General features: G+C 43.8%; 1 protein-coding gene across 3 annotated transcripts in view; it reads left to right on the forward strand.

Annotated features, from left to right (window-relative positions):
* The first annotated feature begins 6,567 nt into the window (after nucleotides 1-6,567).
* C6H1orf159 (chromosome 6 C1orf159 homolog) overlaps nucleotides 6,568-18,854 on the forward strand; it is a 28,730-nt gene continuing 16,443 nt past the window's right edge. The window contains exons 1-4 of one of the 3 annotated variants that reach the window (XM_072155885.1): nucleotides 6,568-6,735; nucleotides 9,260-9,316; nucleotides 18,306-18,443; nucleotides 18,557-18,629. In XM_072155885.1, the coding sequence (XP_072011986.1) occupies nucleotides 18,558-18,629 (72 nt within the window). In that variant the 5' untranslated portion in view covers nucleotides 6,568-6,735; nucleotides 9,260-9,316; nucleotides 18,306-18,443; nucleotide 18,557. The remainder of the gene's footprint in view (nucleotides 6,736-9,259; nucleotides 9,317-18,305; nucleotides 18,444-18,556; nucleotides 18,630-18,854) is intronic. The other 2 variants (XM_072155883.1, XM_072155884.1) reach the window with 2 other exon arrangements.

An 18,854-nucleotide genomic window follows, 5' to 3' on the forward strand; every position in this document is an offset into this window, starting at 1 on the left:
ATCGCTACATACCACTCCCCAGCCATCACTATGTACAGACCCCAGTAATAAATGTATACAGCTCCCCAGCAATCACTATATACAGCCCCCTATAATAACTATATACAGTCACCCTATAATAACTATATACAGTCCCCCTATAATAACTATATACAGTCCCCCTATCATAACTATATACAGTCCCCCTATAATAACTATATACACCCCCCTACAATAACTATATACAGTCCCCCTATAATAACTATATACAGTTCCCCAATATTAACTATATATAATCCCCTATCATAACTATATACAGTCCTAGGTATAATAATAAAATTGTACTCACCTTCCATCGTTCCCCCGATGCGCGCCATCGTCATCTTCCCTCCTGGTGTCAGGTGGATATCGGGCTTAAACAAAGATGGTGGTGCCCTGCTACAGGTGGCGCCGTGATTTTGCGGCATCGTGATGTCACGCGCTGGCAGGTCACACTATGCACTGCCAGCTGCAGGATGCCGCCATCTTTGTTTAAACCTGATCGTCTATGGCAGAACAGGGAACTTATTGTTCCCTCGCTCTGCCATGGACTAAAGGCACATCGGCGGGATTCGGTCCGCCGCCCGGGGAGCCCGGAGCCAAATAAACTAATAATAATAAATAATGTTAATAAAGTACAAAAAAACCCCACAAAATCACAAAAATAAAACTCATATTTGGTGTCCGTAACAATCTCTACAGTAAATTAGTAATATATTGAACCCTTTTGGTGAATGCAGTAAAAAAACAAAACCCAAAAAACATACTCAAAATTTGAATTTTTCATAAAATCCCTTCACAAAACCATTCCAAAAAGTGATCAAAAAAGTTATGTGCCCCAAAATGGTACCACTGAAAAGGACAACTCAACTCGTAAAAAATAAACCCAAAACCAGCTGACTGTCAAAAAATATTAAAGTTATGTCTCTGAAAAGATGGCGATATGAAAATAAAGGAAATTTTCTATGTATTCGGTTTTTGTCGGTAAAATTGTAAAAAAAAAATATTAAAAACTATATAAATGAGGTATTACCGTAATCATAGTGATCTATAGAATAAAGATAATATTTTATTTTTATGGTGCGGTGTACGGCCCCCAAAAAGTACAAAATGAAAAGAAACCAGAATTAGCGATTTTCTTTTCCTCCATACATTCAAGAGTTAACAAAATCTCATCAATAAGCCATTGAGCCAATAAGATGAAGTATTTGTAAAGTGCATCTAATCTTACATAAAATAATCCTTTATATGTCCAAATTGCCCAAAACAATATACCGTACATACTCTAGTATAAGCTGAGTTTTTCAGCACAAAAAATTTGCTTATTGGCTTATACTCGAGTCAATGAAAAAAAACTCTGTACTAACCTTTCCGACGCATCCGCAGCTCCTCTTCTGTCTTCAGCTTCGGCTCCGCCACATACACTTTGAAGTCAGCCGTTGCCGACATATTAGTGTGCGCCACCATCAGGGAGCCGGAGTTGAAGACAGAAGAGGAGCTGTGGGGGCGTTGGAAAGGTGAGTACAGAGTTGTTGTTTGTTAAAAGGCTGGGTAGAGGACTGCTGGTTATATATGGAATGGGGGGAAGGCACTGGCTATATAATGGCTATAAAATGGGGGGCAGGCTCTGGATTTATACTGAGGGCAGTGGCTGGATATATACAAGGGGGCTGCTGGCTATATACAAGGGGGCAGGTGCTGGCTATATACAAGGGGGCAGATGCTGGCTATATACAAGGGGCAGGAACTGGCTATATACAAGGGGGGTACTGGCTTTATACAAGGGGAAGGGGCCGGATATATACTGGGGGCTGCTGGCTTTATACACGGGGGGCTGTGACCAATGCATTTTCCACCTTCGGCATATACTCGAGTTAATAAGTTTTCCCAGTATTAGGTGCCTCGCTTATACTCGAGTTGGCTTATACCCGAGTATATACGGTAGATTGTATAGCCATTAATAGGTGACAATGCAAATCTGCCCTGAATGGCGCACCATCCTCCATGGCGTGTGCCCATACAGCAGTCTACCACCACACATGGGTTATTGGAATACTCTGGAGAAATTGAGGTCTCAAACTTTGTGGAGAGTTTATCAAAAAATGTGTAAATTTTTTGAAAAACTCATTTATTTAGCCAAAAATATTTAACTTATTAAAATTGCACACAATTTTGTTTTAACCCCTGTAAAACAAGTTGTTTTACATGCATTAAGGGGTGTAGTTTCTGTAATGGGGGAGCACAAAGGTGGGGGCCAAGCTCTGAGGAGTGAGGTACACAGACAAGCCACATGTTGTTTTTTGAAATGCATCCAACCCAAAACCCAACCCGTGTGACTATCCCAGGATTTTGTCAGGATGCAAGAGTAAGTTATAACACACAAATATATTGTAATGAAAATGCTTAGGAAAGGCAGAAAGGCAGATTTGCACTGCAGGTGTCATGGGCTTTTACAATCTGTCTTTAGTGAAAATGAGGTCCCTGGTGACAGATTCCCTTTAAAGTGACATATGTTAGATTTGAAAAAATGGGTTGTGTCAGGAAGGTGAAAAGTGGCCTCAAGGGGTTAAAGTTTAGTTTAGGGTGTGGAGTCTATAATATGGTTAACCCCTTAACGACGTGCGCCGTAATAGTACGGTGCGTAATAATAGTGCACCAGCCTGGTAGTAGATGCAGGCTGAGATGGAGCTGTGTCCAAACTGTGGAAGCTGGAGCTCTGGATTGGAGTCTCCTGACTCTGGTCCTGGGATTGGGATAAGTGTCAGCACTGAGGGTGTACTGACACTGTCTCTAAGAGGATCTGCTCTCTAGGGAGAGGTGGGTTCCAAGAGAACTTGCTGGAAAGAGCATGTGCTCTAAGAGACCAAGCTCCTCCCTGCACAGGGCTTCTGTTCTCCTGGTCAGGTGGTAGCAACCTCTCCAATCACATTCCAGTGTACACTGCAGAAACATAATTGGTCGATAACTTACATCCACTTAACTATTGCCTTTTCAGACACAATCTACAGCTGCTGATTACCTAATGATCCAGTGCTAGAACTTACTGGAAGGTTCATGACTCCTTTAGGCAGCTCCTAACCTGCAGAGGGCGCTGTTTGCAACTACCAGCCTGCCCATGTATTGGCAGGGGTGTTGCAGATGTATATAGAGTTATGAAAATTATACTAATCAGTCTGGGGCATTCCAGCTATGTCACCAGAGAGCCTCAGAGCACCCTGTGTTATCATTTATGTGCTCCCCCGTTATGATACCAGTCCAAGTTTCTTAGGGAATAGAGGATGTGTCCCTTCTGGCTGCTTTCAATCCGCAGTTTCTGGACCTAAGGTGGACCTTCAAATACAAGGATTTCATTGGTGAAGGTTCTTCTCAGTATAAAATTTGGTAGGTGGCTTGGGTGGCCATGGGCCCTCAAGAAGTCTTGGACCCCAGGCTACCACCCAAATCGTCACTACTGAGAGCAGCACAGAGATTCTTCCTTCTGGGCCAGTCTGGACAGGGCTGGGGAGGAGGGGTGCAGGAGGCCAAACGGTGTGCAGCTGCTAAATGCTTCTGCACTGTTCTGAGGTGATTGCTTAACCCCTTAACCCCTTCCCGACGCGCGCCGTACTAGTACGGCGCGCGCCGGGTCCCGGTGCCCTCTCCATAGCCGGTAAGTCTTTGCTGCATATTGCTAGCACCGATCGCGGGTGTTTTCACCTCGATCGCCGCCGGCAATGCTGCCGGCGGCTTCAAAGAGATGGCGCCGCATGGGCGTCGCCATCTTGTCGTGAATCGCTGCTCCCCGATGACGTCACGGGGAGCAGCTATCCTTCGCCATGGTAACCTCGGGTGTTCCGAATACCCGAGGCTACTTCGTTTTAACCCATGCATTACAATGTGCTAATTGCACATTGTAATGCATGGGGAGTAAAATCCCCATATACTGCCATACTGTAGTATGGCAGTATATGATAGGACCGATCAGACTACCTAGGGTTAGAGTACCCTAGGGAGTCTGAAAAATAGTAAAAGTAAAAATAAAAAAAAGTTTAAAAAAAAAAAATTATAATAAAAAAACCTAAAAATTAAAATCACCCCCCCTTTCCCTTGAACTGATATAAAAATAAATAAACAGTAAAAATCATAAACACATTAGGTATCGCCGCGTCCGAAAATGCCCGATCTATCAAAATATGATAATGTTTTTTCACTACATTTAACCCCATAACGGAAAATAGCGTCCAAAGTCGAAAATGGCATTTTTTTGCCATTTTGAAAAATATAAAAAAATTAATAAAAAGTGATCAAAAGGTCGCACAGTCCCAAAAATTATAGTAATGAAAACGCCATCAAAATTCACAAAAAATGACACTATCCACAGCTCCGTACACCAAAGTATGAAAAAGTTATTGGCCCCAGAAGATGGCAAAATAAAAAAAAAATATTTTGTACAGGAGGTTTTAATTTTTTTAAATGTATGAAAACATTATAAAACCTATACAAATTTGGTATCCACATGATCGTACCGACCCAAAGAATAAAGTAGACATGTCATTTAGGACGCAGAGTGAAAGCTGTAAAATCCAAGCCCACAAGAAAACGTCACAAATGTGGTTTTTCACCATTTTCACTGCATTTGGAATTTTTTTCTAGCTTCCCAGTACATGCCATAGAATATTAAATACCGTCACTATGAAGTGCAATTTGTTACGCAGAAAATAAGCCATAACACAGCTCTTTATGTGGAAAAATAAAAAAGTTATAGATTTTTGAAGTTGGTGAGTGAAAAATGGAAGTGAAAAAACTAAAAAAGGCCAAGTCGTTAAGGGGTTAAGGACACAGGGTTTTTTCGCTCATTTCTCGCTCTCTACCTTCAAAAATCCATAGCTTTTTCATTTTTCCGTGTACAGAGCTGTGTGAGGGCTTATTTTGTGCATAACAAATTTTACTTTCCTGTGATGTTATTTATTATCCCATGCCGTGTACTGGGAAGCAGGAAAAAAATTCCAAATGTGGAGAAATGTAAAAAAAAAAAATGCACGTTCTTGTGGGCTCAGTTTTTACAACTTTCACACTTATAACACCTCTACTTTATTCTTTGGTTCGCCACGATTGCGGTGATACCAAATTTATACAGGTTTTATGGCGCTTTCATACATTTTCAAAAATTAAACGAATGTGTACGAAATAGGAAAAAAACATTTCGCCATCTTCTGACGCTAATACTTTTTCATATGGAACTGTGGGAGGGATTATTTTTTGCGAAATGAGGCGAAGTTTTCATTTTGAGGTCTGTGCAACATTTTGATCACTTTTCATTACATTTCTTATGTCATTTAAAAAGGTCTAAAAGTCGCATTTTGGACATTTGGGCGCCATTTCCAGTCTTGGAGATAGATCGGGCATTTTGGGATGCGGCGATACCTAATGTGTTTGTGATTTTTACTGTTTAATATATTTTATATGAGTTCTAGGAAGGGGGGTGATTTGAACTTTTAATATTTTATACATTTTTAAAATTTTTTCTTTTTTTTTCACTATTTATTAGACCATCTCGGGTACATTAACCCTAGATGGTCAGATCGTTCCTACCATGTACTGCAATACAACTGTATCGCAGTATATGGCATTTCTGCACAGTATACATTACAATGGTAGATTTCCTTTAAAGGTGGCAGGTATAAGAGGGAACTACCGAGCACCAGCTGAGGGTAAGCTGGTGCCGGAGCTTATTTTTGTTAGTGTTTAAAAACCGCAATATCGCGGTTTAAAACACTTTTTAAACTGTATGGCCGAAGCTGCTTCGGCGCAGGGAGGTACGCGCTCGGCGCACCATGCGCTTACCGTGCACGCGGCTACATAGGAAGCGAATGAGAGCCGCGGGCACGGTCGCGCGCATGGTGCGCCGAGCGCGTACCTCCCTGCGCCGAAGCAGCTTCGGCCATAAAGTTTAAAAAGTGTTTTAAACCGCGATATTGCGGAGTAGTTCCCTCTTATACCTGCCACTTCAAGTGGTAGGTTTCCTTTAAGGCGGAAAGTTTCATGATACCTCCTCCCCAACAATCTCATTCTTAAAATCTAGCAATGACTTCTAATTGTGCCACCATTTTCAATTCCATCATAACACTGCCAGTCTTATCCCCAAACTTAGTGATGATGCCACAGGTGACATTTAAAAGGGTATAATAATGATCATTTATATTCATGGTCCCATAGAAATGAATAGACAATGACTAGTATCACATACTTTGTAGTTTATTTGTATTGATATAACATTGTATTGACAGCTGCATTGATAGTGATAACCACGTTTCTCCACCCGGCTATAAGAAGCGTCGTGGTCTCCTAGAAACCTTGTCCTATCGGGGCGCGCGCCATAGTACTTTCCGTCTTCTTAACGCAATGAACGACGGGAAATCGAGTTCTCCCCTGCCGCAGCTCAAGCTTCTACGATAGGATCTGAAACTACAATTCCCGTCATCCCCCCTGGTGCGATCGCCCATTCTCTTCAAAGGCGGAGAAGAGATTGAAAGCCGCTTTGTTACCTGCCGTAGACACAGACAGGTGAGGCGCACGAGAACCGCGCGGCATTGTGGGAATCGTAGTTTGTCTGGCGAGTCTTTGACGTTGCTGCTTAATGAGGTCAGCTGCTGGGGAGACTACAAGTCCCAGGAGGAGGAACGGCTGTGAAGATGAAACTGAGCTTTCTGGGCTGAAGTGTGACTTCTCATTGCGGAGGTAAGAGACAGGAGATGCCGGGTGATGCCAGCGAGCCTCCCTGCTGCAGGGCTGAGGGATACGTCTAGGTCTGTGGTCTCCATAATCATTGGAGGGATCTAGAACCAACAGTGGCTGGAAGTTCACCACCTATAAAACTTTACTAGCCACAAGACAAACTGTGGGGCACAATTATTACAACGTCTTGTTGAATATTACCAAACTGACACAAGTTTTATAAGTGATACTGAATATTGGGAGATTTGGGCTATTTTTAGCACTTATGGGTGACTTTAATGCCACGCCCACTTAGTGCGAGCAATGGCGGTCACATACCGGGGTGTAAGTTATTATAACTAACGGCTGACTAATAAATACGTGGGTGGTGGGGTCCACCAGAACAGCCCCAGACTCCTAGAGGGACCACGGATTATAACCCCATATATATGGACCAATTTGACATGCTTTGTGCAGCGTAATCTGTGTGCGCTATATAAATAAAGAATTATTATTATTATGTGACCTTACGGGGTGTGCCGAAATTTCATGATGTAACCAAGTATTAGTTTTCTACTGTATAGTTAATTTTTGTGGGGTTGTAAGATCCTTTTGTCACTTGCAAGAAGTCCTGATAATATTTATCAGAGCTGGGATTCAGGTTTGCTTGAATAATGCCTCCCAAATTTTGGGATCCCCAAACACCACAAGCCTTCGCACTTAAAGGACATCTACCACTAGGATGAAGGATTGTAAACCAAGTACACTGACATATTGGTGTGTGTCCCCTCTGGCAGTATCTGCTCTTCTTTTAGCTCATTATGTCCTTGTTACGGAGACCTTAACATTATGTAAATGAGTTAAGAGCGATGGAGCCCCTCAGGCTCATTTGCATAATTTTCAAACTTTTATTTGGTTAACACCAGGGCATAAGATGCTAAAAGATTATGCAGATTCTGCCAGAGGGGGCACACACCAGTATGTCAGTGTGCTTGATTTACAATCCTTCATCCTGGTGGTAGATTGCCTTTAATTTGTACCAGACCGGGCTCAATTACTGGCCTCTCTGTATAATATCCCATTTCCTGATTTATCCCAATATTTAAAATGCTACACAATTTACTATACCTACATTTTTGCTCCCCCTTTAAAAAATGTTTTAAATGAAATGTATAATAATATGCTCCCTGAGTCCCCATTACCCTGGAGCAGATCTCCTCTTTCCCTTGTAGCCACTGATATGTGTTGCTCTGATAGAGGAAGGCATGACAATGACACCACATCACACAGTAATAATGTGGGGAGCCCATGGATCCCTGTTTCACCATTGCGTTCAACTATACGGAAGCATAGTTGGGATGGGGTGCAGCCCTGAAAATCTGCGACTGTTCCACTCAATCTGGGATGGTTGGGAAATATATTTTAGGCCCGTGAAAGCAGACTTCAGAATGCTATCTGAGCTGGAGTTGGGGTCACAATCGTTGTCCCTCATAGAGAATGGGCAGACCCAACATTCGAGTTCGGACATATTGGCGGCCGAACAGTCAATCTGGGTAATTGACGCAACTAGCCTTGGCCAGGAGTGTTCCCCTGCTCAGTCATAGCCATGGCTGGTTGCCTGCAAATGTCTGGTCCGCTCATCAATGTGTCCCCAAACTTTCCCAGCTAGTCTTCTGGTTACTGCTGATGGAGCACATGTGGGGTCCAAATGCTGTGATGATATTGGTCTCGGAGAAACCTACCAGCTTACACAAGTTGAGCTTTTGGCCAGAACTCTTGTGGAATTCTTGTGTGTTCTGAGCCTAATGGAAGAAATATAAGTGTATGAAAGCCTCTTCTTCTGATTCTGTCTGCTGTGAACATGCATCAGATGTAAACAGGGCAATTATCATTAGAGTAATTATTCCTGTTGGGGTTACACTTTGTCCCATGTGTGGTGAAGGCCAACAACTCGTCTCATCAGCTCCTCTACCTCAGAACAAGGTCATATTGTGAGCACTATGCGGAGAGAGAGAGTTACTCTGGATAGTACAGGCAGTCCCCGGGTTACATTCAAGATAGGGTCCGTAGATTTTTTCTTAAGTTGAATTTGTATGCAAGTTGAAACTGTATATTTTATAATGGTAGATCCAGACAAAAAAAATGTTATGCCCCAATGACAATTGGAGTTTCAAAATTTTTTGCTGTAATTGGACCAAGAATTATCAATAAAGCTTCATTACAGACGCCTTACAGCTGATCATTGCAGTCTGGGACTATAGTAAAGCATTCAGAGAGCTTCACCAGAGGTCACAGTGGGCAGAGGGGTCTGTCTTTAATTATGGGTCGGGTGTCCTTAAGTAGGAGACTGCCAGATGCTGAAGATCCAGAGAGATAGATATTTTAATATATTTTGGGGCAGGCTTCTTGACCCCTCACCCTGGCCTGCAGCTCAATGTCAGGATTCTCCCTCCGCTGTAAAGCCCTCTGAGCCAGGTTCTCCCCGTCCTGTATATGTATCTATAAATGTAGTTGTATAAACTTGACTGATTTTAGTTGCTTCTTACAGGAAGGAAGTGCAGTGTATAGGACTTCCTGTCTCACGTTACTAAGAGATTTCTATCAGGTAAGTGCATTGGGATATCATAAAATATTTATGTAGTTTTTTTTTTTCATTTTTGGTTCTTTGAGAGATTCCCATGAGATTATCACATTTTTAATTCAGTCGTCAATCTCTGTAAGGGCACTACAACTACATACAGCAATAACCTGCAATATACAAGACGACGACGACTACTACTACTACTCGTTTTGTAAAATGTTACTTTCCATTACGTCCCCCATGACGGCACCTGGAGGTTGCACCTTGACCTTTGGTAGGGACAGGAAGTTGCGAAAGATATAAGGCCCCTCCTCTGCCGCTGTTCCCCCTGTGTATTCCTGTCCCTACCAAGGGTCAGGGTTGCGAGACCTCGTCTCTCCCCTTGGGGGGGGGGGGGGGAGGAATGAAATTAGAAACCCCCCCAGGACGGGCCGCGAGCGGGGGCTGTACCTCCCTTCCTGGCTGGACGTCTTGCGGGACGCGTCCTGGCTCCCCTCCTCCTGCGGCCTGGAGCTGAAGCCGAGGGGAGCATGGGTCTCCGGACCCTGGATGAGGTGCCCCCCGGCTTCCGGGCGCTACCTCCCACAGCTACTGCCTCCTGTACGCCGGTGCGTACTGCGCGACGGCCGTGTATCGCCGGCCGATTCGCGCATGCGCAGTGCGCCCGACTTCCGGGTTGGGTCACGTGACTCTTAAAGAAGCCATCTGATTGGCTTAGAAGGTGGCGGGAAGTTTAAAAGTGCTTCCTGCTTTGTGTCAGCCTCTATACCACCAACGAGTTCACTACTGAAGCTGTGGAAAATATCCTTTACTATGGCGGACGACCTTGGTTCTTCCCCCATTGTCCCGGGTACCGTGAGTACAACCAAAAAACTTTACTTAAAAGGGATAAAAATTTGGTGTGCATTATTGTTTAGATTCTAATATAGTCTGTCTCCTTGTCCTAGGACGACTCTTCTAGACCTAAGGACAAGGAGAAGAAAGACAAGGACCCCAAAAAAGGGAAATGTGTTACTAAATCAAAAAGATGTCTTTCCTGTAACATAAGATTATCAGATTTGTATCCAAAATCACTATGCTCTGAATGCCTAGCCAGGGCCCTACAACAGGAAAAGGAATCAATGTTAAATGAGCTTAAAGCGGCCATGCGGGAGGAATTCCAATCCTCTCTTATGATGTTTACCAATTTAAACCGACCGATACCGGGACTGGGCCCTGAGCCAAATCCCGAACCTGAACTGGTCCAGGATCCGGATTTATATCAAGAGCCAGCTCCTAAAAAACTTAGATCCCAGGACACTGATTCGGACTATGATAAATACTCTGCGGCTCCTACCTATTCTTGGAAGGACTCGCTTGATGATGTCTCCTCGGTGTCCGAGGATAAAGGAACCTCAAAATACCTTTTTTCTAATGAGGAACTGGATAACCTCCTTAAAGCTGTACGTAATACGCTTAACGTAGAAGAGGTGGTAGAGCCAAAATCCATCCAAGACGAATTGTTTGGAGGGTTAAAATCCAAAAGGAAAAGGGTTTTCCCCATAAATCAGACCCTAAAAGATATTGTCCAGGAGGAATGGAAGAATCCTGAGGGGCGGGCAAACATCACTAAAGAGTTCAGGAACAGGTTACTCTTTGACCCCAAAGAGACAGAAACCTGGGACAGCCCCCCCAAGGTAGACATCCAAGTGTCTAAGGTGGTGAAAAAAACGGACCTGCCATTTGAGGACTCTTCCCAACTAAGAGACCCCATGGACAGAAAGGCTGATGCCCTACTCCGTAGAGTTTGGGAATCTTCCATGCTCGGCCTCAAGTCTAACATAGCTGCTACCTCGGTAGCAAGAACTCTGTTCTTTTGGTTAGGAGAATTGGAAGACCACCTTAAAACAGATGCGGACAAGGATCTCCTTCTACAAACAATACCGCTGCTGCGTTCAGCGACAGGCTTTCTTGCTGATGCTTCAGCTGAAAACATCAGACTGTCAGCAAAAGAAGGGGCTCTATCTAATTCAGTCCGTAGGGCTATTTGGCTTAGACAGTGGGGAGGGGATGTAAAATCCAAGACAAAGCTCTGCAACATCCCATTCACAGGAGACTTCATGTTCGGCGCTGAACTGGATACTCTTCTGGAAAAAGCCTCTGATAAAAAGAAAGGTTTTCCGGAAATTAAGAAACCCCAGAAAAACTATTCCTTTCGGAATCCCAAGGATTCTAAAGACTCCAGAGGCAGAGGAAAACAGGGCCGCTGGTCCTTCAACAAAGGTGGAAGAGGCCGAGGATATCTATTCTCCAACCTTCCACATCAATCAAAAAAACAGTGACTACCAGGTAGGGGGGCGTCTTCTTTTCTTTTCTTTTTCCACAGATGGGAAACGATCACATCAAACAAGTGGATCCTGAGTATCATCAAATCAGGTTACCAGATAGAATTCAGCTCCCCTCCACAACAAAAATTTCTTGTCTCCAACCTAACATCTCGGAGAATGACAATACAGCTATGGAAGAATCTTCAAGAATTGTTAACAATGAAGGTAATTGTTACAGTTCCCAAAGAAGAAGAAAAGAAGGGCTTCTACTCCCCCTTATTTCTTGTGAAAAAGCCAAATGGGACCCTTCGACTTATTATAAACCTCAGGCGGCTAAACAAGAACATAAAATACAAATATTTCAAGATGGAATCAGTAAGGACAGCCACCCCACTAATTCCTCCAGGCGCACAAATGTGCACTATCGACCTAAAGGACGCCTACTATCATGTCCCCATACACAAGAATCATCAGAAATTCCTAAGATTCGCAGTGGAATCACCTCAAGGGAAGGTCTGCCACTTCCAATTCAGAGCCCTGCCCTTCGGAATTTCATCAGCCCCCAGGACCTTCACAAAGGTCATGGCAGAAGTGACGGCATTTTTGAGGAAAGAAGGAATCTCAATTATTCCATATCTGGTCGACCTCCTCATAGTGGCAGACTCGACCCCGACTCTTCTCAATCACAGAGATCGGACGATACGAACCCTGCAGAATCTGGGCTGGATTATAAATTTCCAAAAGTCCCATCTAGACCCCCAGAGGGAGACAAGATTTTTAGGAGTAATGTTAGATTCCAGACGCCAAACTTCTTTTCTTCCACAAGACAAGAGAGAATCCCTTACCTCCTTCATAGACAAATTCCAGAGGAAAAAATCATGCAGCGTCCGTTCAGCCATGAGACTGCTAGGTCACTTAACAGCTTGCATAAACTGTGTATCATGGAGCCAGTTCCATGTAAGAACACTACAGGCGTGGACACTAAAAATTTGGGACAAGAACCTGGATCATTTAGACTTCAAGAAGGTCATTCCCCTGGAAGTCAAAAATTCTCTAAACTGGTGGAAATACCAACAGCATCTAGAAAAGGGAATACCATGGAATCCAACTCCAGTCCTGATCATCCAAACAGACGCCAGTTCCTCAGGATGGGGAGCTGTTCTTCCAGACCGTTACCTTCAGGGGTCATGGTCCCCTTGGATGAGAAGACAATCCTCAAACCTAAGGGAATTATCGGCAGTATGGGAAACACTAAAAAGGCTTCCCAGAACCCAGGTAAAGAATATCAGGATCCTCTCAGACAATGTGACCACTGTGGCCTATCTACGTCGTCAAGGGGGCACAAGATCCTCGGACCTGATGGAGGTCACCAAGAAGATCTTCTCCTGGGCAGAAAATCACCTAGATTCCTTAACAGCGGTATTCCTAAAAGGGTCAGAGAATCAGTCAGCGGACTTCTTGAGCAGAGAAAAGATGGACCCACACGAATGGTCCCTGAACAGGGAAGTTTTTCTTTCTCTAACCCAGAAATGGGGCTCTCCATTGGTAGATCTGTTTGCCTCAAAAAAGAATACTCAAACAGAGGTATTTTTTTCCATCTCACCCAAGGACAACCCTATGGGACTGGATGCCCTAAGCCAATCATGGGGGACAAATCTAGCATATGCTTTTCCTCCATTTCCCCTAATCTCCAGAACCTTACAAAAAATTCTATCGAGTCGGACAACAGTGATCCTAGTAGCACCATTCTGGCCGAAGAAACCTTGGTTCCCACTTCTCTTGAAACTAGCAATCTCAGGACCCATCTTCCTTCCCTACAGAAGGGACCTGCTACACCAGGGCCCTCTTCTTTACCCAGACCCGAAGTTTCTGAACCTAGCGGCCTGGCTCCTGAAAGGGAATTGCTCCTAGCTAAGGGAATTTCTCACCAGGTCATACAGACCCTAATAGCAAGCAGGAAACCAATCACCAACAAAATATACTACAAGATCTGGAAAAAGTATATATCCTGGTGCGGGGACCTTTCCCCGATTCCGGGCAAACCGGATATCATTAAAATTCTGGATTTTTTACAGGATGGGTTTTCTAAAGGATTAAGACCTAACACCCTTAAGGTCCAAATTTCGGCCTTAAGCGCCTGTTTTGACTTCCCATTAGCAGAGCACAAGTGGGTGAAGATGTTCATGAAAGCAGTCTTAAGACTGCGACCTACAATCCGATCAGAGATACCAAAATGGAACTTATCACTAGTCCTAGACTCCCTTATGAAGCCTCCGTTCGAACCACTCTCGGAATGCAGCCTGAAAGACCTATCTCTCAAAACCTCCTTCCTTGTGGCCATAACATCCGCCAGGAGAATTGGAGAACTGCAGGCCCTATCCTCCAAGGAACCCTTCCTGATCATCTCGGAAGACAAGATAGTACTAAAATTAGATACGTCTTTCCTCCCAAAAGTAGTCTCAGACTTCCATAGAAGTCAGGAAATCGTTTTACCATCTTTCTGTAACAACCCAAAGAATGAGAAGGAAGCACTCTGGCATACCCTTGATGTCAGAAGAGCTGTCATAATCTATCTAGACAGAACCAAATCTTTCAGAAAGTGCAGAAACCTCTTTATTCAGTTTGGGGGAAAAAATAAAGGAGAGAAATCATCAAGTTCCACCATTGCTAGGTGGATAAAACAAACCATCTCTAAATCCTACCAGCTACAAGATGTGAGTCTCTCAAAAAACATAACAGCCCACTCTACCAGAGCTATGGCTACTTCCTGGGCAGAGAAACGGGGAGCATCCATCTCCCAGATCTGCAAGGCAGCTACGTGGTCAAGTACATCGACATTCCCAAAACATTACCGCCTGGATCTACCTTCTAGCCATGATTTGAGTTTTGGACGGAAAGTTCTCCAGGCTGTGGTCCCTCCCTAATCTATTTATCTGGTAAGTCTCCAGGTGCCGTCATGGGGGACGTAATGGAAAAAGTGAATTAGTCTCACCGGTAATTCTGTTTCCATAAGTCCACCATGACGGCTATATTTACCCTGCCCTGTGTTATTAATGATGTCTGGCTAATATCTTCTAGCTCTCTACTGGAACCCCGGTGGTTATTTGGAAGACACTGGGGAACAGCGGCAGAGGAGGGGCCTTATATCTTTCGCAACTTCCTGTCCCTACCAAAGGTCAAGGTGCAACCTCCAGGTGCCGTCATGGTGGACTTATGGAAACAGAATTACCGGTGAGACTAATTCACTTTATTTTCTACACGGAGGGTCCATTGATGATCACATACAGTGGGATGTGTCCATATTCTGCATTGTGAAATGGGAAAAATTGCAGTAGAGACCCACAGTGTTAATGTATGGTCATGTAACGTCTTCGAAGGAGTCTACCAGCAGGTTTGACTATACAAAGCTGCACATAGTGTTTGGTAGTGGCCCTGAAAATCTGTTTGTGTTGTGTGTGAGTTAGCAGGATTCATATTCCAGCACTGTAGCAAAACTGAGAGCGTGTGTGCGTCTGATCTCGCAGCACAGTTCCTCCACTCTGCTCTGAGTAAGAGAGCAATAGCAGGCTTCTGGTTAGATATTATAGCAGAAGGTAGGTGCTGGGTAACAGTTTAAATGCAAGGAACACAGCAGTGTTTTAGATCAACAGTCTTGAAATATAAATGCATTTTCCACAGTCTTACTATTATTAGCAATGCATGTTAACCCCTTACTGATGTGTGACATATGTATGTCACACGTCAGCTGCCGGCGCATGGAGAGGGCTCACGGGCTGAACCTGCTCCATACTAGGTAAGCATTTTGCCAGCGGCGGTAAAAAGCATGGGTGGCACCTTCTTGGCTTGGATCATCTTTCCCTGTGATGTCATCGGGGAACAATTATCCACTGCTAGGACAGCCTAGGGTCACACAAAGACCTGAGGCTGTATAGTTTTTGATCATTTTATTACAATGTGCCAGTGGCACACTGTAATAGATGATCAGAAAGATATACTGCCATCAGACAATCAGACAACCCAGGGTTAAAGTACCGCATAAAGAGTCTTAAAAAAAAAATAAAATTCATAAAATTTCCACCAATTTCACCGGGTTTGGAATTTTGATCCCGCTTCCCAGTACATGGTTTGGAATATTAAATACTGTCGCTATAAAGTGTAATTTGTTACACAGAAAACAAGCCCCCACACATCTCTTTACATGGAAAAATTTAAAAAATTACAGATTTTTGAAGGTGGAGAATGAACAAAATGGAGTACCACAGCCATAAGAACTCAGCCTGCCACTATGGGTACTGGGGGGCTGCTGGGTCTTGGTCCCTGCTGGCGCTGTGTTGCAGAGATGGTGGATGCCATGTGATGCCGCACACACTAGCGTAGGGACCCACTAGAACAATCTCGCCTCCGAGTGGTTAGTGGGCTCATGCAATTTGATTAAAATGTAACTAATAACTTCAACTTTGATTTGTTAATGTAGCCTGCCGGCAATCATTATATAATAGGCGGTCCAGATCTTTGTCTCTCCAAATGTTGGTACCAATAAAATGTAGAGAATTTCCTTGTCCTCATGGGCTGCAGGACTGTAGTTCATGAGGATTTTTGCCAAAGGAATGCAAATCACTTGTGTAAAATCGATGAAACTGTCGGGTTTTTCAAGGCCGAGAATCGTCCCATCCATATCCTAGATTCACTGTTTTATTATTTATTTAATTTTTTTTTTTTATAAAGCTGCGGTCCACTCTCCTGACCAAACAAGTTCTTTCCTCCCTGCCCCCCATTACTTTACTAATAGTAATGCAGTACATAACTAGTCCTCCAGGAGGCAATCTGTGCATTTCGTACCTGTGTTTAAAAATTTTAGCTTTTCTTGCGTCGCAAATCTTCCTAAGGGCACATTCACATGGCCGTCTGCGGGGACGTACATGCGGCAGCAAATTTGCGGCCGCATGTACGTCCCCATAGACGGCAATAGCGGCGCGGCGCAGATACGGTGCCACACATGTGTGGCACCGATCCGGCCCGCAACTCCGCAAAAAGATAGAGCATGCTCTATCTTTTGGCGTGTGTGCGGCCGTGCGCCACTATTCTCTATGGAGGGAGGAGGGGCCGCCTCCTCCTCCTCTCCAGCACACGGCGGTATGCCCGCACGGCAGACATACCGCTGTGTGAATGTACCCTAAGTTCTAATTATATAAATAACGGTATCATTATTTATATAGCGCAGATTATCCAGTGCTACAAAGAACTTGCCAAATGGGACTTACATTGGAGTGTGGGAGGAAACTGGGGGAAACAAACACTGAGAGAACATACAAACTCTTTGCAGATTTTGATCTTGGGACTTGAACCCAGGACCCCAGCGCTGCAAGGCTGTAATGCTTAACGCTGAGCCACGTGCTGCCCAAGTTCTAAGTCATAACCAGGTTTAAAATTTATCAGCATGGCTGTGAACTAAAACTTATATTTTTATTAGATATACCTTAAAATATACAAAGGTCACAGGTTGTGAATTCTAAAAACAACAACAACAATCCGTACTATAGACGCCGACCTAGGCGACTATACTGATCACCACAACCCCCAACGGTTGTGGATCAAACAATGGGGATACCACGTACCTGCAAATCACGGTGCCATGCACCATACCATCCAAAAAATACCTTGCAAAGAGGAAATAAAAGATGGTTCTTACCACAACTGGTAATGGTCTGTAGTTGTGTCCAGTGGTCAGCTGTGCTGTTTCCAAAGTACGTGTATTGACGGGAGCATTAAGATGGTAAAGGACATACCTGTATATGTTAGATCCAAAAATGTCACGAACTGTAACAAGGCTACAACTGTCCCTGTCCCCAGGTGTGATTAGCTCCCGCCCTGACAAGGGCAGTCCCAATAACTTGCCCTAGTTTAGAACTTCTAAACTAGGGCAAGTTATTGGGACTGCCCTTGTCAGGGCGGGAGCTAATCACACCTGGGGACAGGGACAGTTGTAGCCTTGTTACAGTTCGTGACATTTTTGGATCTAACATATACAGGTATGTCCTTTACCATCTTAATGCTCCCGTCAATACACGTACTTTGGAAACAGCACAGCTGACCACTGGACACAACTACAGACCATTACCAGTTGTGGTAAGAACCATCTTTTATTTCCTCTTTGCAAGGTATTTTTTGGATGGTATGGTGCATGGCACCGTGATTTGCAGGTACGTGGTATCCCCATTGTTTGATCCACAACCGTTGGGGGTTGTGGTGATCAGTATAGTCGCCTAGGTCGGCGTCTATAGTACGGATTGTTGTTGTTGTTGTTGTTGTTGTTTTTAGAATTCACAACCTGTGACCTTCTTATATTTTTATTAGATATACCTTAAAATATACATTTTAGTTCACAGCCATGCTGATAAATTTTGAATATTGAGTGAACCAGAGGCAAAAACGTCCTTGATTTTGGGCCATAATAATACATGCTTTGTGTTTCATAACCAGGTTTACTCCGTATTTCTATTGTGTGTTAAATATAGAGCCCGGTTGTCTCTGCATGATTGGTATATGTGCCCTTTATACCTCCTGCGGGGCCGACGTGTGCTGGAAATTTAGTTTCTCTGGACCCATCTCCATGTCACTCGCAGACGGCATGACACCCTCTTATTATCAGCTGTAACACACTGTGACAGTCTTTCTGAATACTACATTGATTTTTCTTTTAATGGCAGGTCCTTGCATGTGAAACTCATCCAGACGCTTTGTGATAACGTCCCTGGTTACATAGCAACAGGTCCAAAAAAAAAAAAAATAATACAATTCACTTGGCGTGAAAATGCATGAGCAAAAATTTTGGCTTTAAATCCAAGGTGAGTGGATGACTAATAAAACAGCACTATACTACTGTATGACAGTCTTCATTACACTGCTTGGATATCAGATTATGACCCATGACCTCTGACCCCCTGTTTTCTTGTGCTAGAATGGCCGTGGCCTGTCTTGTTATCCTGGGCAGATTTATCGTGAATTCTTTAGGAGAATCGATGAACTTCTTGGTATGTATAATCGCCTTCCTGCATGAGCTATTTTAAGGCAATACATCTTGTCTTGAAAGGGAAATCCATAAGCAAGTCTTGGTGGTCCCTAGTGGTAGCACTTGGGTACTACCTGCTCCGTTGGACAACCCGAGATGGTTATGCCTTATGTTTGATCCACCTTCTGCGTTGCTATAGACAAGAACTGATCCACAACAAGTATTCAGAACCATTGCAATGAGGTGA

Source organism: Engystomops pustulosus, chromosome 6, assembly GCF_040894005.1.
Source record: "Engystomops pustulosus chromosome 6, aEngPut4.maternal, whole genome shotgun sequence".
NCBI lineage: Eukaryota > Metazoa > Chordata > Amphibia > Anura > Leptodactylidae > Engystomops > Engystomops pustulosus.